We start from the raw sequence: 17875 nt of genomic DNA, 5'->3' as shown, positions 1-17875 counted from the left end.
TTAAAAGTTCTCCAATCCCAATATTGTTACTGTAATATCCTTGATATTAGTGTAAGAGCTCACCCACAGATGGCGTTTAGCTGTCGAGTGTTGTAGGAGACAGAGTGTATAATAAATAAGATCAGATCCACAAGGTCGGGGAAAATAACAACACGGGATATCCCTAGTGAGAGGCACAGTAAAAAATGTGTAAACCTTCGTAACGGACTTAAATAATTTCCAATTGTAAATTAGAAAAAATAAGATACATGTTTCGTGACAGCTTATCTATGTTATTGCTTCCGGACGGCTTTGTTTTGTTCTTCACCAATCGCCGCTGTCTCTTGCTCTGTCACGATGTGATTACTGTAGAAAAGTTATCAAGTAACTATTACCCTGTCATGACCTCGCCAGGTGCGACGGTTGGACAAATCCGCTGTAGAAAGTGCATAATCAACTCAAGTGTCGTTCGCTAAGAGAGATTATTTTTCTAACGTGCCTGCGATGTAATACCAACTGTATTGTAGTGCAAATCAACGATAATGCGGGCCCGACTAAACCATCACCCGAAGACTTGCTGCCGGGAGTACGCTTTATTGTGATACTGCTCCACTTTGGTGTGGGGCCTTCAGACCTGCATCGGGAATCACAGGAGTTCATTAGGCAGAGAGGAGAATCAATTCCTTTTCTCTGACTCATGCGTCATCTCTCAATTATCTGTATAAATTGAAAAATCGATTACCGCCATGGCAAATAAATTAATTCTTCTTCTTTCGTATGGTGTGGGGTGTCAGAGGGGGACATCTAGGTCTGCGAGCCACTCTAGGGCCTCAGGCGTCGCTATGTGAACCTCATCAATCCCGCCGGGGAATGAATGGAGCGGGCATTCGTTGACCACATGTTCGGTGGTCTGCACCGCACCACATTCACACATCGCTGACACCATCCCCGAAGGCCCCATCTGTGCATCATGTGGGCACAGCGGCGGTGGGAGCACTTAACCTATTGATGGTGGACCAGGTTTTGCGAGGCAATGAGAACCCAGCCTGTCTCTCGGTGGGGTCCTGTATGAGATGGGCATTTCCAACGTTGGCCGTTTGCCACTCAAGTTTCCACCTATCTTCCGGGGTGAGAGGTAATCGGAGGAGCCTCTCTCTTTCCGCCCAGAAGGGCTTTCGGGACTTCAAGCGGCATGCCGGGTGGGAGACGACATCTTCGTGCAAAGGTATTGCGCTTTTTTGTATTCCCTCAGTGTTGCAATTTCTCGTCTGATGTTTGGCGGGGTTATGTTTGCAAGTGCGGACCCGCTGATGGTTCGCATTGTGGCATTAAACTGAACGTCTACCATGGAAGTGTGGGCGCTTCTAGCCCATACTGGAGCAAAGTATTCAGCCGTTGAGAAAACCAGGGCAATGGATGCTGTTCTGAGTGTGTTCAGCTAGTTCCAGTTAGCTTATTAACTAAGTTAAGCCTTGTCCCACCAACTGTTTCCATGTGTAATGGGTGCCTGGGGTAAGGCCAACTTGGTCAGTTTCAACGTCTCAAAAACCCAAGCGTGTCTGATTTCGGCAAAGAGGGAGATCGATGACTGTCTGGTGTAATTTGATGGGAGCACTCTCCCCAATAAAGACTCCATTGAAATGCTTGGAGTTACTATATCAGACCGGCTCAAGTATCGGGTTTCCATAGAAGCCCGAGTAAATCAGGCCTCCAAAAAGTTGGGCGTCTTGTACAGGGCTAGGAGATTCTTCAACAGTGACCAGCTGCTGACCCTGTACAAGTCTCAAGTCCGCCCAACTATTGAATTTGGGAGCCACCTTTGGGCTGGTGCACCAAAATACTTGATAAACCTGCTTGAATCTGTGCAAAGGAGAGCGATCCGTCTGATTGACAATCCGTTGTTAACAGACCGATTGCCTTCTCTAATGCATAGACGCAATGTAGGCATGCTGTGTCTGTTCTACAGGTATTTCAATGGAGCCTGCTCCAAGGAGCTAGCAGCATAATAAAAATAATAATGATACAACATCTTTTGCAATCCACTGAAACACTTTCTTGCAAATAATGCAGTAGTGACAAACTTCTCCAACATGTCATCGATGCTACAAACATAAATCTAATTTATATTGGATTCTTAGATGGAGAGAAGAAAGGATAGCTTGCTTTTTAATTTAAATCAACTCAATTATTTTTAAACTCATTGTGATTTCGTGAGCTGCTATTGTATGAATAAAATACAAACCGGGGGCCGCTTGTCCAAAGGGCGTGGCGGCAGGCTTGGCCCCCCCGAACATCCCGCCGGCATTCTGCTGTCCGGCCGGCGCGCCGAACATGCCGAAGCCGCCGGCGGACGTCGTCTGGGGCATGCCGAAAGCCGGCGCGTCCGCTGGCTTGGCGCCGCCAAACAGACTGTTGGTCTGGAAACAATACAACAAAACATTTATTAAACTATTTTATACGGTGACCGGGTATCTCATCAAAATGACAGTTCGACACACCTACAAAAAGTGAGATATCACTTTTTAAAAGTGTGTTTAAGACCGATTGTAGACGTGACAAAATCAACTATTTTCGACACACACGAACTCTGTTGTTCATTTCCAAAACAATATTTTTTCTAACTAGAATTTATTTTAAAAACGTTTGCCTGAAAACAGTAAGATGGCGGTAATGTAAATCTTCGTTATAAAAGTTATGAATTTCAGTTACCAGATGGCACTATTTTTTTTGTATTATTTATTTAATTAGTTTATACTACGTTAGAATTTAAACGAATATATACAAGGTAACATTTAATTTAATTGTATGTATTTTAATATTTTTACAGAAAGCCTGACATTTCATTTTATATTATTATTATTTCTTCATATATCTTTAGTCCTGATTTTCCATATTATGACATGTATGATGATGTATGTGCCAATTTCTTAATTATGTATATCTCTATTAAAAACATTTTTGGCATTTGGTTTTAAATAGTATTTTTATAGTGAATAGCTCACAAGAGTCCCAACTGCTCCGGTCTGGAGCCAGTGAGACTATGGCATCCCCAATTGGGGTATGTTGTTTGGCTGAAGGTAAGTGGGTAAGGGAAGGAGATGGGGAAGAGGAAGGTGGGGAAGTACCTGGCCATTTAGATCTAGTCACTAAACACGGCTAAAGCCATTTGGAGAAACGTTTCAATTCTGAATGGTGGTCTTACACCAAGGCGATACTGGGAGTATCTTCCACTCTGGAACGTGCCGCATATATAGTATTTATTATTTTAATTAATCAATTGTGAAATAACACAAATCAATCAAATAAAATTTATTTGCGTACACAGGGTTCGAACCCGCGACCTTCGGAATGGGAGTCCAAAGCCGTTATAAAAACCGTTATAAATAACATTATTGTTTTCTAAGGCCCACAGAAATAAAAAAAACATTGCGGCTCCGACCGAATGTTTCAGTTTGTAGTATGTAGACCTCAGAACAGGTATAAAACTTATTGAGGACTATGGAAATGGAACAAAAATAAATACAAATAAACTTTTTCAAAGTAATATATTTTAAAAAAAGAATCGGAATGTGGCCTGAAACGGCTTTAGCCGTATTAGGTGACCGAATCTGTATAGCCAGGTATTTTCCCATATTCCTCTTCCTAGCATCCCATATTTGTATTGACATAAAAAAAGATAGTGCTATGTATTTGTCTTTGAGAAAGGAATGAAGGAACCGCAAACAACGCATAACGCTGCTTGCGGTTGCTTCGTTCCTTTCGTTTCAATGTGTTTATAAATTACACTACTACAGCTACACTACTCGCGAAGTTGATCGAAGTTGACCGAATACGATAGTGTGGGCACGAACTTCGCTTCGCTTCGGGCAACTTCGCTTCGCTTCGCCCGACTTCCGATTGTTGTCGGTAAATGCGCCCGAGTCAAAGGACTCGAAGCGTCACGGCATAAATAAACCAATCACTGACTGGTTGGACTGAGTTACTCGCGAAGTTGCACGAGTGTGTGGGCACGCACTTCGAACTTCGGCTAACTTCGTCGAGGACTTCGTCGAAGCGTCGAAGCGAGTAGTGTAGCGGCCGCTTTATTAGTCTACTATAATAATATTGCTATTGTTACAATAATATTGCAATTTTGCCATTTTGCCGTGCTAAAAACACTTTATTCAACTTCTCGAAATTAGATGTATATTTGTAGGAAATATAATTGGCATCTGATTATAATATTTACAATATTGTTTTCATTTAAAAAAAAAAATTTGAATACCACACCAGAGTCCCAACTGCTCCCGTCTGGAGCCAGTGAGACTATGGCATCCCCAATTGGGGTTGTTGTGAGACTGAAGGTATTGTGGACCTCGAAGGAGATGACGTAGAGGAAGGTGGGAAAGTACCTGGCTATTCAGATCTGGTTACCAAACACTAATTGTAAAATAGTACAAATTAATTTTAGTAAAATTTATTTGAGCCCGCGACCTTCGGATTGCTAGTCGATAGCCTTACCCCTCGATAACGGAGGTCAAGATTTAGGTACGTTTTAAATTATGTTTTGCATTTGAAAGTAGACGTTTATTACAATTTGGGAGGAGGGTATGTGTACCGCCGCCCCGGGAACCATTTATTGGATAATAATTCTCAAGGGCTCTGATGTACAGACATTATGGCTCCTGTTGATTGACGAACATATACTAAAACATCGTTGGTTGGAATCGTAGCTTGAAATGACTTTAGCCATGTTTAGTAATAAACAAATTAGAATAAATTTTTAGTAATCATAATTTAAAATTTGAAAAATTTAATTCTCACCAATCTAATCGCCGCAATTTTAATAGGCACATATTATGGATATTACGCTTTGTTTCAACTTAATCATTACAAGAAACTTACGTCGGGAGAGATGGTAAAAGATTCATTAAAATAAAATTTTATTCCATCAAAGTTTAAAATTTCTCTTATAAAATTACCCAGACAAACCTCACCCCATGAACCCGGGCACCCCTGCTAAGTCACGAAACGTAGTAAATGATGTATTAAATTTACAATTTTTGTTTAATCAAGTTCAAAAGATTTTTTTAGCATGGATTTGACGTTTGCGAAAGTTCCATTTCAATATAAATACTCGTGAGGCAGTCTATCCTCTGTAAGTATAAAGTCATTTTCATAGAATATGGATGTACTAACAGGATCTAAGTACGACAACGCGTGCGAAATTGGCGGTTAAGTTACAACGCATGCAAGCCGTCAAGTTTGTCAGAAATATATAGATCAACAAAATAAATCGTGTAAAATGTATATGCGACCGAAAAATGGGCGTGGCTTACAGCTAAATCTCGATGACACAAGTTGATCTGTAGGGATTTACATATGTATGCCAGCTTGGGTAATGGATCAACATATCCGAGGTGGATCAACAAATGCAAACGGATCAACATATACCTGGCGTACCGTCGCGCGAGATTAACATAGTACGAGAGGGGATAAATATGTATATATATTATGGTTAAGGTTTTCAAGGGTGTATGATGATGTATATATATATATATATTTATATTTTATTTTTATTTTTTTAGAACATTTAAACATTAAATTATATGTTAAAATATATAATGTTACATTACATATTATAATATATAATACTTTATCTTGTCTTCAAATCTTGAACCACTATTATTTATTTTTATTTTATAATATTTTCATAAAATGAGAATTTGTACCCGCTAATCCGATGTCAGCGAGAGATTAGTTCAACAATATTTTATGTATTCAACTATACTGCTACAACTAAGTAAAATGCATAAAAAGTGCCAAAATGCCGTCGTGTGTAATGACTAATGAGAAATGGTTTGCTTTAACAATTTAATAATAAGGTAATATTTGTATATCGCAGTTTTGTGTTATTTCATTTCAAGTGCGCTTAAAACTATGACAAAATTAAAAATAATCCTACAGTGCTCCTTACAAAATATTGATAAAATAATGTTTAATAAAGAATATGCAGTATACGAGTATACAAGGTAATGAAAAGATAACAAAAATTAACAATAATAGTGCTGTTATAGCATAGAACAATATTAGTAGAAAGTAACGGTGCTATTATAGCACAAATAAGAATGTCGAAAAATCCTGGGATAAATTTAATACAATGTTATGGATTATGGATAACATAGGGAAACGAGACAAAACATATTTATGTTGTAACTTGAAAACCAATACCCATATACCCAGATGAGGTTTGTTTGAGTTGCCTTTATGAGCGTTGACTCACACGTGCACCATAATTACGTGGCACTAGTAATTACGCTTGCTCGCTTCAAAATACTCTAACCACAACATATGGCAGTCAGGTTATTTGTGTTTGGTCTTTTCATTCATGTTTTTTGAGAATAATTTACAAAAGCAATAATAAATCGATATAGGACCGCTGACCTTCTGTCTCTTGAAACGAACATGCACATAAGTATTATATTTGCGGCATTTTTCAGAGCATTAGATACTGTCAGTATCGCCCTGATGAAAGACCAAAAATCATTATTTAAATTTAGACCGTAGAACGGGTATTATTTATTGAATAAGTGAATCTACCTGGCTATTCAGATTTGGTCACCAAACACGGCTAAAGCCATTTCAAGCAACGTTTCAATTCTGAATGGTGGTCTTACACCAGGCGATACTGAGAGTATCTTTCACTATGGAACGTACCGCGAATATACCATACGTATATTAATTCATTAATTGTGAATAACACAAATTAACCAAATAAAATTTACTTGCCCACTTCGGGATTCGATCCCGCAAACTTCGAGTCGAGAGTTTTACAGTATAATGTACAGAATAGCATAACTCATGCTAACACAAACTCGATACTCAAGTCGGGCCATGTCAAGAGTCAGAATAATAGAAGAGTATGTAGGTATGAGACGATGTATGAATGTGAATGAGGCAAGGAGTGTGTGCCAAGACCGAGTTGTTTGGCGGTCCGTCCTCTCTGCCTACCCCTGCGGGGAAACGGCGTGATGGTTAGTTAGTTAGTAGTAACACAAACTCACACACCTAATAGGTTAGATTTTTTTTCTCTTTTTCTTTTTGTACTTATTTAGTACTTTGATATAAAAAAACAAATTCCTGTAATATCGAAAAATCTGTTTTTGAAAAAATAATAAAATACACAGATTTAGGAAATGAGTTCAAAAGAATTTGACATTCTCAGACTATAAAAATATTACCATTTGTAATTTCGGCTACTGGCATTATACCTAGCTCTCTTATAAAAAATTTAGGCGTATTAGATCTATCAAAAAATTTATATATAAAAATGCAAAAGTCAGTCATTTTAAATACATGTAGGATTACAAAATATTAAGCTAGCTTGGAATGGCTTTGGCCGTGTTTGGTGACCAGAACTGAATATCCTGGTACTTCCCCACCTTCCTCTTCCTCGTCTCATTCCCCTCACCTACCTTCAGTCTCGCAACATTCTCCAATTGGGGATAGGCCATAGTCTCACTGACTCCAGACGGGAGCGATTGAGACTCTTGTGTGGTATTCAATTCAAAAATGTACTGCTAGACGTAAAAAGTAGAAGAAAAAAATAATATAACTGGAAGTGGGTGTACAAGCGTGTCTCCTGGGCCACGGAAAAAATATCATTGTGGTCCTGCCCCATGGTTGACCTTGGTTAATCTCGGTAAACCATGGTTATCGTAATAAATATTTAGAAAAAAAAAATCTACTTATTTAGCCCTGAGGGGTTTTACATGTAGGTAGTACAATTTTAACATCATTATTTAAATTTAGACCGCAGAACGGGTATTATTTATTGAATAAGTGAATCTACCTGGCTATTTGCAGATTTGGTCACCAAACACGGCTAAAGCCATTTCAAGCAACGTTTCAACGAAAGATCTGTTTTTGAAAAAATAATAAAATACACAGATTTGGGAAATGAGTTCAAAAGAATTTGGCATTCTCACTATAAAAATATTACCATTTGTAATTTCGGCTACTGGCATTATACCTAGCTCTCTTATAAAAAATTTAGGCGTATTAGATCTATCAAAAAATTTATATATAAAAATGCAAAAGTCAGTCATTTTAAATACATGTAGGATTACAAAATATTATCATATATGGCTTGTAGAGCATTGACAACATGGTCAGGTTCTCTAATTTTCATACCGCGTTGAATTCGGCTATCCGCTAACTCTGGCAAAAGTGATTCGTTGAAAAACTTTGTCAGGCGTGGTAACACTTTTAGCTCAAATTCATTGTCAGGATATATTCTTATTACTTCTACTCCACTTTCAGAATAAATTATAAAAATAATAATAATAATATTTGGCTAATTTATATAGCGCCGTTTTCGTGAGAAATCACCTCAAGGGCGCTGTACAAATATATTTCTTAAATATTTAATACTAGAACTACTGACTTATCTCTAAGACTTATATCTAGTGACTTACGACTAAGGCCTATAACTACTATCTTAACGACATATACACGAGTATTTACATATTTGGCAACTTACAACTAAAATTAAAATTAACAATTTAATCTTACTAACGCCAGAAGAAGAAGGAAGTTCTATTATATTAGGGTGGATTTATTGTTAGCTGGATATATTATATGTTAAATGAATTAAATTAATGAATAAAATCAATCAATCGCCAATCTTAAACGCATTTAGATGATTCATCTGCCAACAATTAAACCGATTAACTTGTTATGTTCCCGCTGATATTGTCCATTGTCCACTGGTAGGCAAGTCAATAGCAAAATTGAATGAACGGAATCGCTAGATAATGTAACAATTACGGTATAAAAAAATGAAAAAAAAGAAATATTTGGATAGAATGACGGATTTATGGAAATGAGTGTCTGAAAAAGTGAGTTTTTAGTTTGGATCTAAATTCTGTTGGGCTGGTTATACATCTCAATTCCATAGGAAGTTTATTCCAAGCCTTGGGGCCGGATACTCCGAATGCACGATCACCAAATTTAGTGTTCGGATTTCGCTTAGGCTCTTTCAACCTTCCAATTGCAGATGATGTCGCTGATCTAAGAGTTGACTGCCTTAGACCAGTATTTTCCGGAATGCATAGCTCAGTAATATACGGTGGCGCCATTTCGTTGATAGCTTTAAACACCATCCAGCATAGCTTATACTGGATCCTTTCAGGACACTTCAGCCAGTGAAGATTTCGGAGGTGTTCCGAAATGTGCGAAAACTTGGGTACCCCGGTGATAAGCCTTGCTGCGGCGTTGAACACTGATTGTAGTTTATCAGTTTCGCATTTAGGAAGATTTGCATAAATGCCGTTGCAATAGTCAAGACGTGATAATGTCACAGAAGTCCTTTCTTGTAATGAATAATTGTCCTTGAACTTGAAATGAATAATTATGTGACTTCTTCAACACAAGTATTCCATTCTGCACGGCAACGAAGATATTATCTTCCAGAGCTGCGTCAAAAATAGTTTTGTTTCCGATTGAGGGCAGACATTTTACTTCCACTATACCATTTTCTCCAACCAATCCATCTGGACTTGCCCCCAAGTATGGCCATTCCTTTCTCACAAAAATACCACATGGCGACACTTTTACCTTGTATCTTTCCTCGTACAAGTCAATCGCAGTCTTTTCTTTGATTCCAAAATATTATCATATTATTAATATTTAATTTTTAAAAATATGGTATAATATCATATAATTTAATAATAATAATATTTTAATATAATTAAAATTATAATATATATTTTAATAATTATTGTACTGGACACCTACGCCAGTGACATCGACTGTAAATGCCGGTTTCCTCTCGGGGGTACCTTATGTAAGGATTTTCAAAGAAACACAACTTGCGAATGTCGTCGGACAACTGACTGATTGTGGCAGTTGTTTGCATATTTATTGAGTTCGAATTGAACACGTGTTAATGTACATCAAATATTTTTATCTCTAAACAGGATGCATGAGAGCATTAAGGAACCAAGAAAAATAACCAAATTTTAATTACTACGGTTAAATCCCATTTGACACATGATACGTGTCCGGTGATAAGCTTCAAAAGGGAGCCGGCATCGTTAATTGCACGATAACAGTAAATATTCATTTCCATAATTATTTTAATGATTATGTCCATCCGCCTGCTGTCCAGTACACCCCCAACGTGATAACAGTAAATATTCATTTCCATAATTATTTTAATGATTATGTCCATCCGCCTGCTGTCCAGTACACCCCCAACGTGAAAAATTATTTTTCACCAAATAGTTTCCTCGGACAGCAAGATATCTTCTTAAGGTGTGAAGAACAATGGTTTTCGCAGCAGGTGTGTTGGTATCTTCCAAGTGTAGATATTCGTTGAAGTTTCTGTCGTTGAGAGGTACTGCTATGTTGTCTTCAATTTCAATTAAAAATCCGTATCTTTTGACGGCATGAAGTGATCGTTAAAGTAATCAGCTTTCATATTTCAGCAGAATGAATGAACGAATCGCCTGTTAAGTAAAGGGCGGCCTTCGGTTATGTGACCCACATGTCAATTGTTTATATGTGAGGTATTTGTTTATAATAAACAATTCTTTCGTTTGAAGTTCAAGTTCGTGAATCAGTGTTATTGTTATTACTGTTTCTCATGTGACTCTTTTTATTGGGTTTATCTGAACCTTATCTGGTTCCTTATTATTTATTCCAATCTTTATTTCAATTACGCTCTGTGTAGTTTATTCCTCGCCTCAGAGGATGAAGTTAGCAGCTTGTACAGCAACAACCTTTTTCTTAAACGATTTCCACTCTCGTGCCATTTGGATTACTTCAGCGGTAGATTTGGAGTGGAAGTACAGGAAAATACAAGGACTACAAGTATTTCCAGTAGCGTCGGAAAATTCACTTTTTCTATCTGGCGTGCCAATCAACTTTGATTTCGTCATATTATATGTGCACGGTTCTTCCAGGTGATTCTCCCCCGGCAGAAATAACCTTTTCTGGTGTTCTGTTTTCATTTCCGCCTGGAGAAATATTTCTTTCATGTTTGCAGCAACGGCAATTCTTTGTCCCGTATCTAGAAACCGAGTTGATTCTCTCCATTGGAGCGCCGTGATGGGCGCAACATAAACATTATTTTCATTGTTTTCTCGTGTAACAAAACTGTCACCATTATCTTGTTCGATTAATATTTTTAGTGGACACACTTCTTGTGCCGCTAGTGTACCGATTTCACATGGATTAATTTGCTGATAAGTATCACTCGGCAGATTTGTAAATTTCACATTTTTCAAAGATGTCACAATTTTCACAGATTTCACTATTTTTACAAATCTTGAATCGTCCTCGTGAATGGTGTTTCCGGGGCTCCATACGTCTCCGGATGATAATGCGGCATCATTAATTTCACTTTTCATCAGCGCCATATTATGTGCCTGGTTGTCGACCCTTTTCCTTGCGAGTCGTTTCTTTTCTCTAACATTATTTAGCGAAAATGTTTCATAATATTCTTCATTTTTATGAAGCTGCCGCAAAGGGGTTAACGGTAGCTGTGGCCTTTCTATCACAGCCGTGGAATCCTCAGGCGGATCCTGAGGCGGGAACGGTGTCTCCCGTATATCCTCAGGCAGTAGTGTGAGGGTAGACATCCAGCCACCCTGACAAGTTGCACCGTGTGCATTTTCATTTTCTTCATTTTTATGAAGCTGCCGCACAGGGGTTAACGGTAGCTGTGCCTTTTCTATCACAGCTGTAGAATCCTCTGGCGGATCCTGAAGTGAGAACGGTGTCTCCGGTTTATCCTCAGGCAGTAGTGTGAGGGTGGACTTCCAGCCACCCTGACGAGTTGCACTGTGTGCATTTTCATTTTCTTCATTTTTATGAAGCATCTGCTCAGAAGATGACTGTAACTGTGGAATGTCCATCACAGCCGTGGATCCATCGGGCGTAATCTGCTGAGGTGAGAACGAAGTCTGCCGTTTTTCCTCAGATGGTACTAAGCGGGGGAGCAACGGGACGCTACAAAGGTAAGCTGCCATTACTGCACCCATTTCCTGTGCAGCCTCGTCTTGTTGATTATGGAAGCGCCGTGTAGACTCTTCTTGTAGACGACGGAAGCGCCGTTTGCACTCTTCTTGCTCATCTTGATTAAGCCAAAAGCGCCGAGTAGATTCTTCTAGTAGGCAGCGGAAACGTCGTGCAGCCTCTTCTTGTCCACGATAGAATGACTTCTCTTGTCTCCGAAGCTCTGCCCCCAACGGTCTAGCGATTTCCTCTATAAATTGTGAGTTATCGCTGTTGTCATGTGACGTCACTAATCCTCCCCTGGATGTAGGTGCTTCGTCGCCTTTCCAGGAGCGCAGTGATGGTGTACACTCTTTTTCCCGGCTTTGTAAGTACCGAATCTCTTCCTGTTGACGTTGTAAGCGCCAATCTTCTTCTAATTGGCGTTGTAAGCGCCAATTCTCCTCCTGTAGTGCTCTTACTGTTTCCCAAGTAGAGCATGAGTTGCCGCTGTCTTCGGGTGCCGGCACTAATCCTCTCCTGGAAGCAGCAGGTGCTTCAGCGCCTTTCCAGGAGCGCAGTGACGGTGTCATGTTTCTTGATTTTCTGAGGAAAATCCGGCTCGAAGGACCATAAATGTACTGGACACCTACGCCAGTGACATCGACTGTAAATGCCGGTTTCCTCTCGGGGGTACCTTATGTAAGGATTTTCAAAGAAACACAACTTGCGAATGTCGTCGGACAACTGACTGATTGTGGCAGTTGTTTGCATATTTATTGAGTTCGAATTGAACACGTGTTAATGTACATCAAATATTTTTATCTCTAAACAGGATGCATGAGAGCATTAAGGAACCAAGAAAAATAACCAAATTTTAATTACTACGGTTAAATCCCATTTGACACATGATACGTGTCCGGTGATAAGCTTCAAAAGGGAGCCGGCATCGTTAATTGCACGATAACAGTAAATATTCATTTCCATAATTATTTTAATGATTATGTCCATCCGCCTGCTGTCCAGTACAATTATCATATATTATTTATTAAATTATATGATAATTATTAAAATATATATTATAATTTTAATTATAATATATATTTTAATAATTATCATATAATTTAATAAATAATAACTTAATAATATAATCGGTTTGAAAAATAAGCAATAACCAAGACTCCGACCATGATAGCGCCATCTGTTGGGATATTTAAAAGAAGCTTTTAGTTCGATGTTCTACCGTATTAAAATTTTCAAATAGGCGCCACCAGACGGCCTATTTTAAAAGTCATTTAAAAATCTAGTATTCTTTCTTAAATTATAGTATAAAAAATATTAAATTAACTTTAAAAAATGGAAAAATATAATACCAATAATTTATCGTTTAGTTTTGTTAAATAAACGTATCCAAAGTTTTATAATCTGCATTTTAAAAACAAGAACAATTAGTGTTTATGAAAAAATTAAACTACGAACCTATTTTATTTATTTTTTAGTTTTTTTTTTCGTACGTTTAAAAAAAACCCCTTCAGGTATTTTTTGACCATATTCAGCCTTTAATAGTATTTTTTAAAACGCACGTATTACGGTCTGAAAAAGGTCATATTTTCGATTTGATTTTGATAATTACTAAGCCTATGTTAATTTAAAAAATGTATAAAAAAATTTTTACTTGTTGAAAACACTATCATTATCGATTTGCTTAATAATATTATCATTATTTTAAATTAATAAACAACTACACTCGGCCTTAATTGTCATTTTGATGAAATATCATGGAACCATTTTAAACATTAACTTTTACACACAATAGGCCCTGCGGAAAGGGAGAGGAAGTTCTTGGAAGGAATAAGGTTGCAAGGGTGGGTAAGAATGGGGGGGTCAGGAGAGACGTATTTATTTATTGATTTATTAAAAAAAAAACAGTTTTTAACATAAAAAACGTACTCTGCACATCTCACTAGGGCATTCCTGTATCAAGATGTGCAGCTTTACAATTATATCATTTAAAACAATACATATATGTAAACTTAATATAATAATAACACTAAATTTTAACCTAAAAAAGAAAAGTTTATGACACGGTCGTTTTGTGACCGGTAGACGAAAATAAACAAAATTTTATCAACAAATGTACGAAAAATAAAAACAAAAATGTCAACAAAAGAAGCATTGGTAAGTAAGTTGACTACAATAATATTCTTCTGTTAAGTAAAGTACAAGGTACCTAACAATTACTACATGGATAGTATGAATAATAAATTATAAGAAAAAAAAAAATAGGTAAATAATAACCGATAGATAAGTAAATAATATTAATAATAATATAATAAAAAGTAAGTAAATAAGTAAATTAGCTAGATAATAATTAAAGTAAATAATAATACGAGAATTAAGTAGATAGTAATAAGTACATAAAATAATAAGTAGATTATTATTATTTACTTATTTTTAACAATAAGAAAATAATAATAACAAAAAGTTATTTTAGAAGTAAACAAGTACATGCGCAGTAAGTAAATAAGGATTGTATCGAAACAGAGCGTCCACAAGGAATTATGATATAAGCGACAACATGGGTGATCCAAAATCATCACTCTCAGCTAGTACAGAGATTTTGACCATTTTCTTGAATGAATTTAACGTACCTATAGTTTTGATATTTTCTCCAAGCATATTATATAGCAACCATAATGAATCAACCATATGAATCCATACCTCCCACTACGGGTGCTGATGGATTGAAAGAGTCCAGTTGGAGAGGTCAAAGGTCTTCCTCAACCAGTCTCTACCGATCCGGCTCGCCACGCAGTAGGTGTGGCAAACACATCAGGCCAAGACTTAGACATACTTCACACCATGAACTTGGGGCCCCCTGCTAAGTCACCAATGGGGTGATCTATGATAGGGGTGTTGGTAATCCAATAAATTGGGTCGGCAGTATCAATACCCGCCTCCCAAATTGACTAAATAACCATCATGCCATTTCCAGGGGTAGGCAGATTGACTTTGAAATACACACACTCCTTGCTACATTCATACATCGTCTCGTACATACCCTTCTCTTATTCTGACTCTTGAAATGGCATGACTGGACTACACCACTACACAAATTTTTTAAATTTTTTTTTTTTTAAAAGAAAGACAAACATTCCCAGGTTACGAATAACCCAACAATGTTTGAAAATCTCCTACTACCACCACAGAAAGCCGAAAATGTTGCTTGTGTTGTGATGGAGGACTTAGCCAGCCGAGGAATCGAACACGCGACGCTCGGGTGAGACCCAAGCGCTATGCCCACTCAACCACTGACCGGTCATCAAGAAAGCAAGAATCTTTTTAACCCCTACTGTGCCACAGGCTACATTTGCAGTCCGATGAGATTATGGCTACCTCAAGGTGCACTGCATGTGCAGTGTATAAAGATAAATGTAAAAAGAGGTTAACTTACATGTGCCTAACAAGTATACTCATGGGAGATCCCATGCGTTTTTTTATACTCCGAAAGCGAAGACTTCTGCATATCAGAACGCGCCAAACAACAGAGCGACTCAACTGCTTAACCATCGACATTTTAACGTCACTTACAGATGGTTCAGCAACTTTTCTTTTGACAAATGTCATGAAATAGTAAAACTGCCCCCATAACTTTTTTATAATTATAGGAACCTCAAATTTGTAATCTTCATTATATATTGGTGTATTGATGGAGACCATTGATCGAGACCACAAATAAATAAGTAGATTTTAGAAGTTTGAAGTAAAAAAGTTGGCACTATAGAGGCAGGGCTATTATTTTAAATATAATTTTCAATATTGTATTTGGCTTTGAGATATTTAAATCCATCTTATAGCGGTTAAAGTGATTCTACTGTACCTGTTGTTGTGGTGCCCCAAAGGCCCCGAAGCCCTGCGAGGGCTGCGTGGAGAAGGGGGCGGGCTGGGCCTGCGTGGCGGCTGCCGAGAACATTCCAGGCGTCGAGAACGGCTTGGCGGCCCCAAACAACGGAGTCGATTGCTGAGCTGTATTAGCGCCAAACGAGAATCCAGTTCCTGCGAAAACAAGTAACAAATAATTAAAGATTAATTATAATCATCACATTTATTAGTACACAACTGCTGACTCTGTACAAATCCAATGTTGAATTTGACAGCAAAATCTGGTCTAAAACCAAAAATCAGTTGAAAAGAACCCTTGATGCCATTTGATAGATTTCGCTGTCTTATCAAACAGATTGCTTTCTTTAGAGCACAGTCAGTGGGAATGCTGTCCTTGTTCTGCTGGTATTTCAATGAAAGATGCTCATTCATCCCTTCGGCACCGATACACACGCCCAACATTTATACAAAGTTGATATTTTTGTCACAAGAGAACGTGTCATTTTTACGACTCGTTCTTGAGTTAGGCTGTGAATTGATCTGCCGGCCTCTGTGTTTCCTCTTCAAGACCCATGTTCCCTCTTTCGTCTCCTCGAAAATACCCACCACACAACATCCCCAAAGGTGACGCAGGCCCTGAAGGAAATTAATTTCTTGCGTAGAGTAAATTTAGAAGTCGTCGAAGATGGTTTTGTTTGTGAAACGAAGGTCAGTTGACTTACCGGCAGCTGGTTGTGCTCCAAAAGCAGTCGTAGCCGGCTTCCCAAATAGTCCTCCAGGAGTCGAGGTTGAGGGCTGTCCAAAGGCTGCAAGATGCATACAATAATCACATCATACTATAATTCATTACAGTAGAACCTCGTTAATTCGAAATCCAGCGGACATCAAAAATCAAATTTCGAATTAACGAATTCCCACGTAATTCGAAATTTTATGAAAAAAAAAAAAAAAAAAAAAAAACGCCGAAAATCGATTTTCTCGGCCGCCTCTTCAAATCCGGGTGGTATTTTAGTTGGAAATTCGTATTAATACCAATTATTTCTTTATTTTCGCGGTCGATTACCGTAGCGGCCGGCCCTGTAAATTCAGATATTCGCAATAAATTCGTAAAAATGCTATATATTTACGCGTAAATCGAATTTTGTCGGCAGTTTTTCGTCGCGGCCGGCCTTTTAAGTTCAGATATTTGAAGTAAATTCGTAAAAATATGTCATATTTCGGCATGGATCGAAAATTTTCGGCCGAATTCCGTCGCGCCGTATTTTTTCAACGCGGATATTCGAAGTAAAGTTAGTAAAAATACGATATATTTACGCGTAAATCGAAATTACGCGGCCGAGTTTCGTCGCGGCCGACCCTTTAAATGCAGATATTTGGCGTAAACTCGTAAAACTACTACATATATCCGCGTAAAATGTATTTTCTCGGCCCTTTAAACTCGGATATTCGAAATAAATTTGAAAAAATATGACATTCCAGTGTAAATCGATTCAGATTTACAAAATAATAATACTAATTAGGACGATGTACAACCACGTAAAAATACATTTTTCGGCGTTTTACCGCCACGGCTGACTTTTAGATTCAGATTTACGAAATATTATGATTTATTTTCGCAAAAATCAAATTTTTTCGAATTACACGAACAAATTTTCGTGCGCGGACAAAAATAAATTTCGAATTACGAATTAACGAATTTCGAATTAAAAAAAATTTTGTATGAAAAAATTTTTCAGCGGAAATTTTTTTTGCGAAAATTTCGAATTACGCGTTTTTTCGAATTATCGGGGTTCGAATTAACGGGGTTCTACTGTATAACTCTTCATTAATTCTCTCTTCTGTCTACATATTCTCACTTCTACTTCTCTAACAAAACATCTTCAGGGCGAGATAGATACATAAATCTATAATCAAAGTAAATGTTTTAACAACCACTTTTAGTTTCTGACGGCATGTAAAGATGACATAGGAAATAATTTGTAAACAAGAGCCGGTATTACAGTATCCTTGGGAATGTGATAAGTCAGGATTATTA

At 37.6% G+C, this 17875-nt stretch overlaps 1 protein-coding gene across 1 annotated transcript in view; it reads right to left on the bottom strand.

Moving 5' to 3' along the window:
• The window catches only part of Nup98-96 (nuclear pore complex protein Nup98-96), a 106057-nt gene that overhangs the window by 63909 nt on the left and 24273 nt on the right, over positions 1-17875 (bottom strand). The window contains exons 8-10 of the mRNA XM_089641565.1: positions 16563-16646; positions 15839-16014; positions 2222-2396 (exon numbers count right to left, since the gene is read on the bottom strand). Of these exons, the coding sequence (XP_089497691.1) occupies positions 2222-2396; positions 15839-16014; positions 16563-16646 (435 nt within the window). The remainder of the gene's footprint in view (positions 1-2221; positions 2397-15838; positions 16015-16562; positions 16647-17875) is intronic.

Source organism: Hesperophylax consimilis, chromosome 17 (assembly GCF_061612785.1).
Source record: "Hesperophylax consimilis isolate HC1 chromosome 17, BYU_Hcon_1.0, whole genome shotgun sequence".
Lineage (NCBI taxonomy): Eukaryota > Metazoa > Arthropoda > Insecta > Trichoptera > Limnephilidae > Hesperophylax > Hesperophylax consimilis.
Note: the sequence above shows the minus strand (reverse complement) of the source record. Positions and strands in the feature narration are given on the sequence as shown.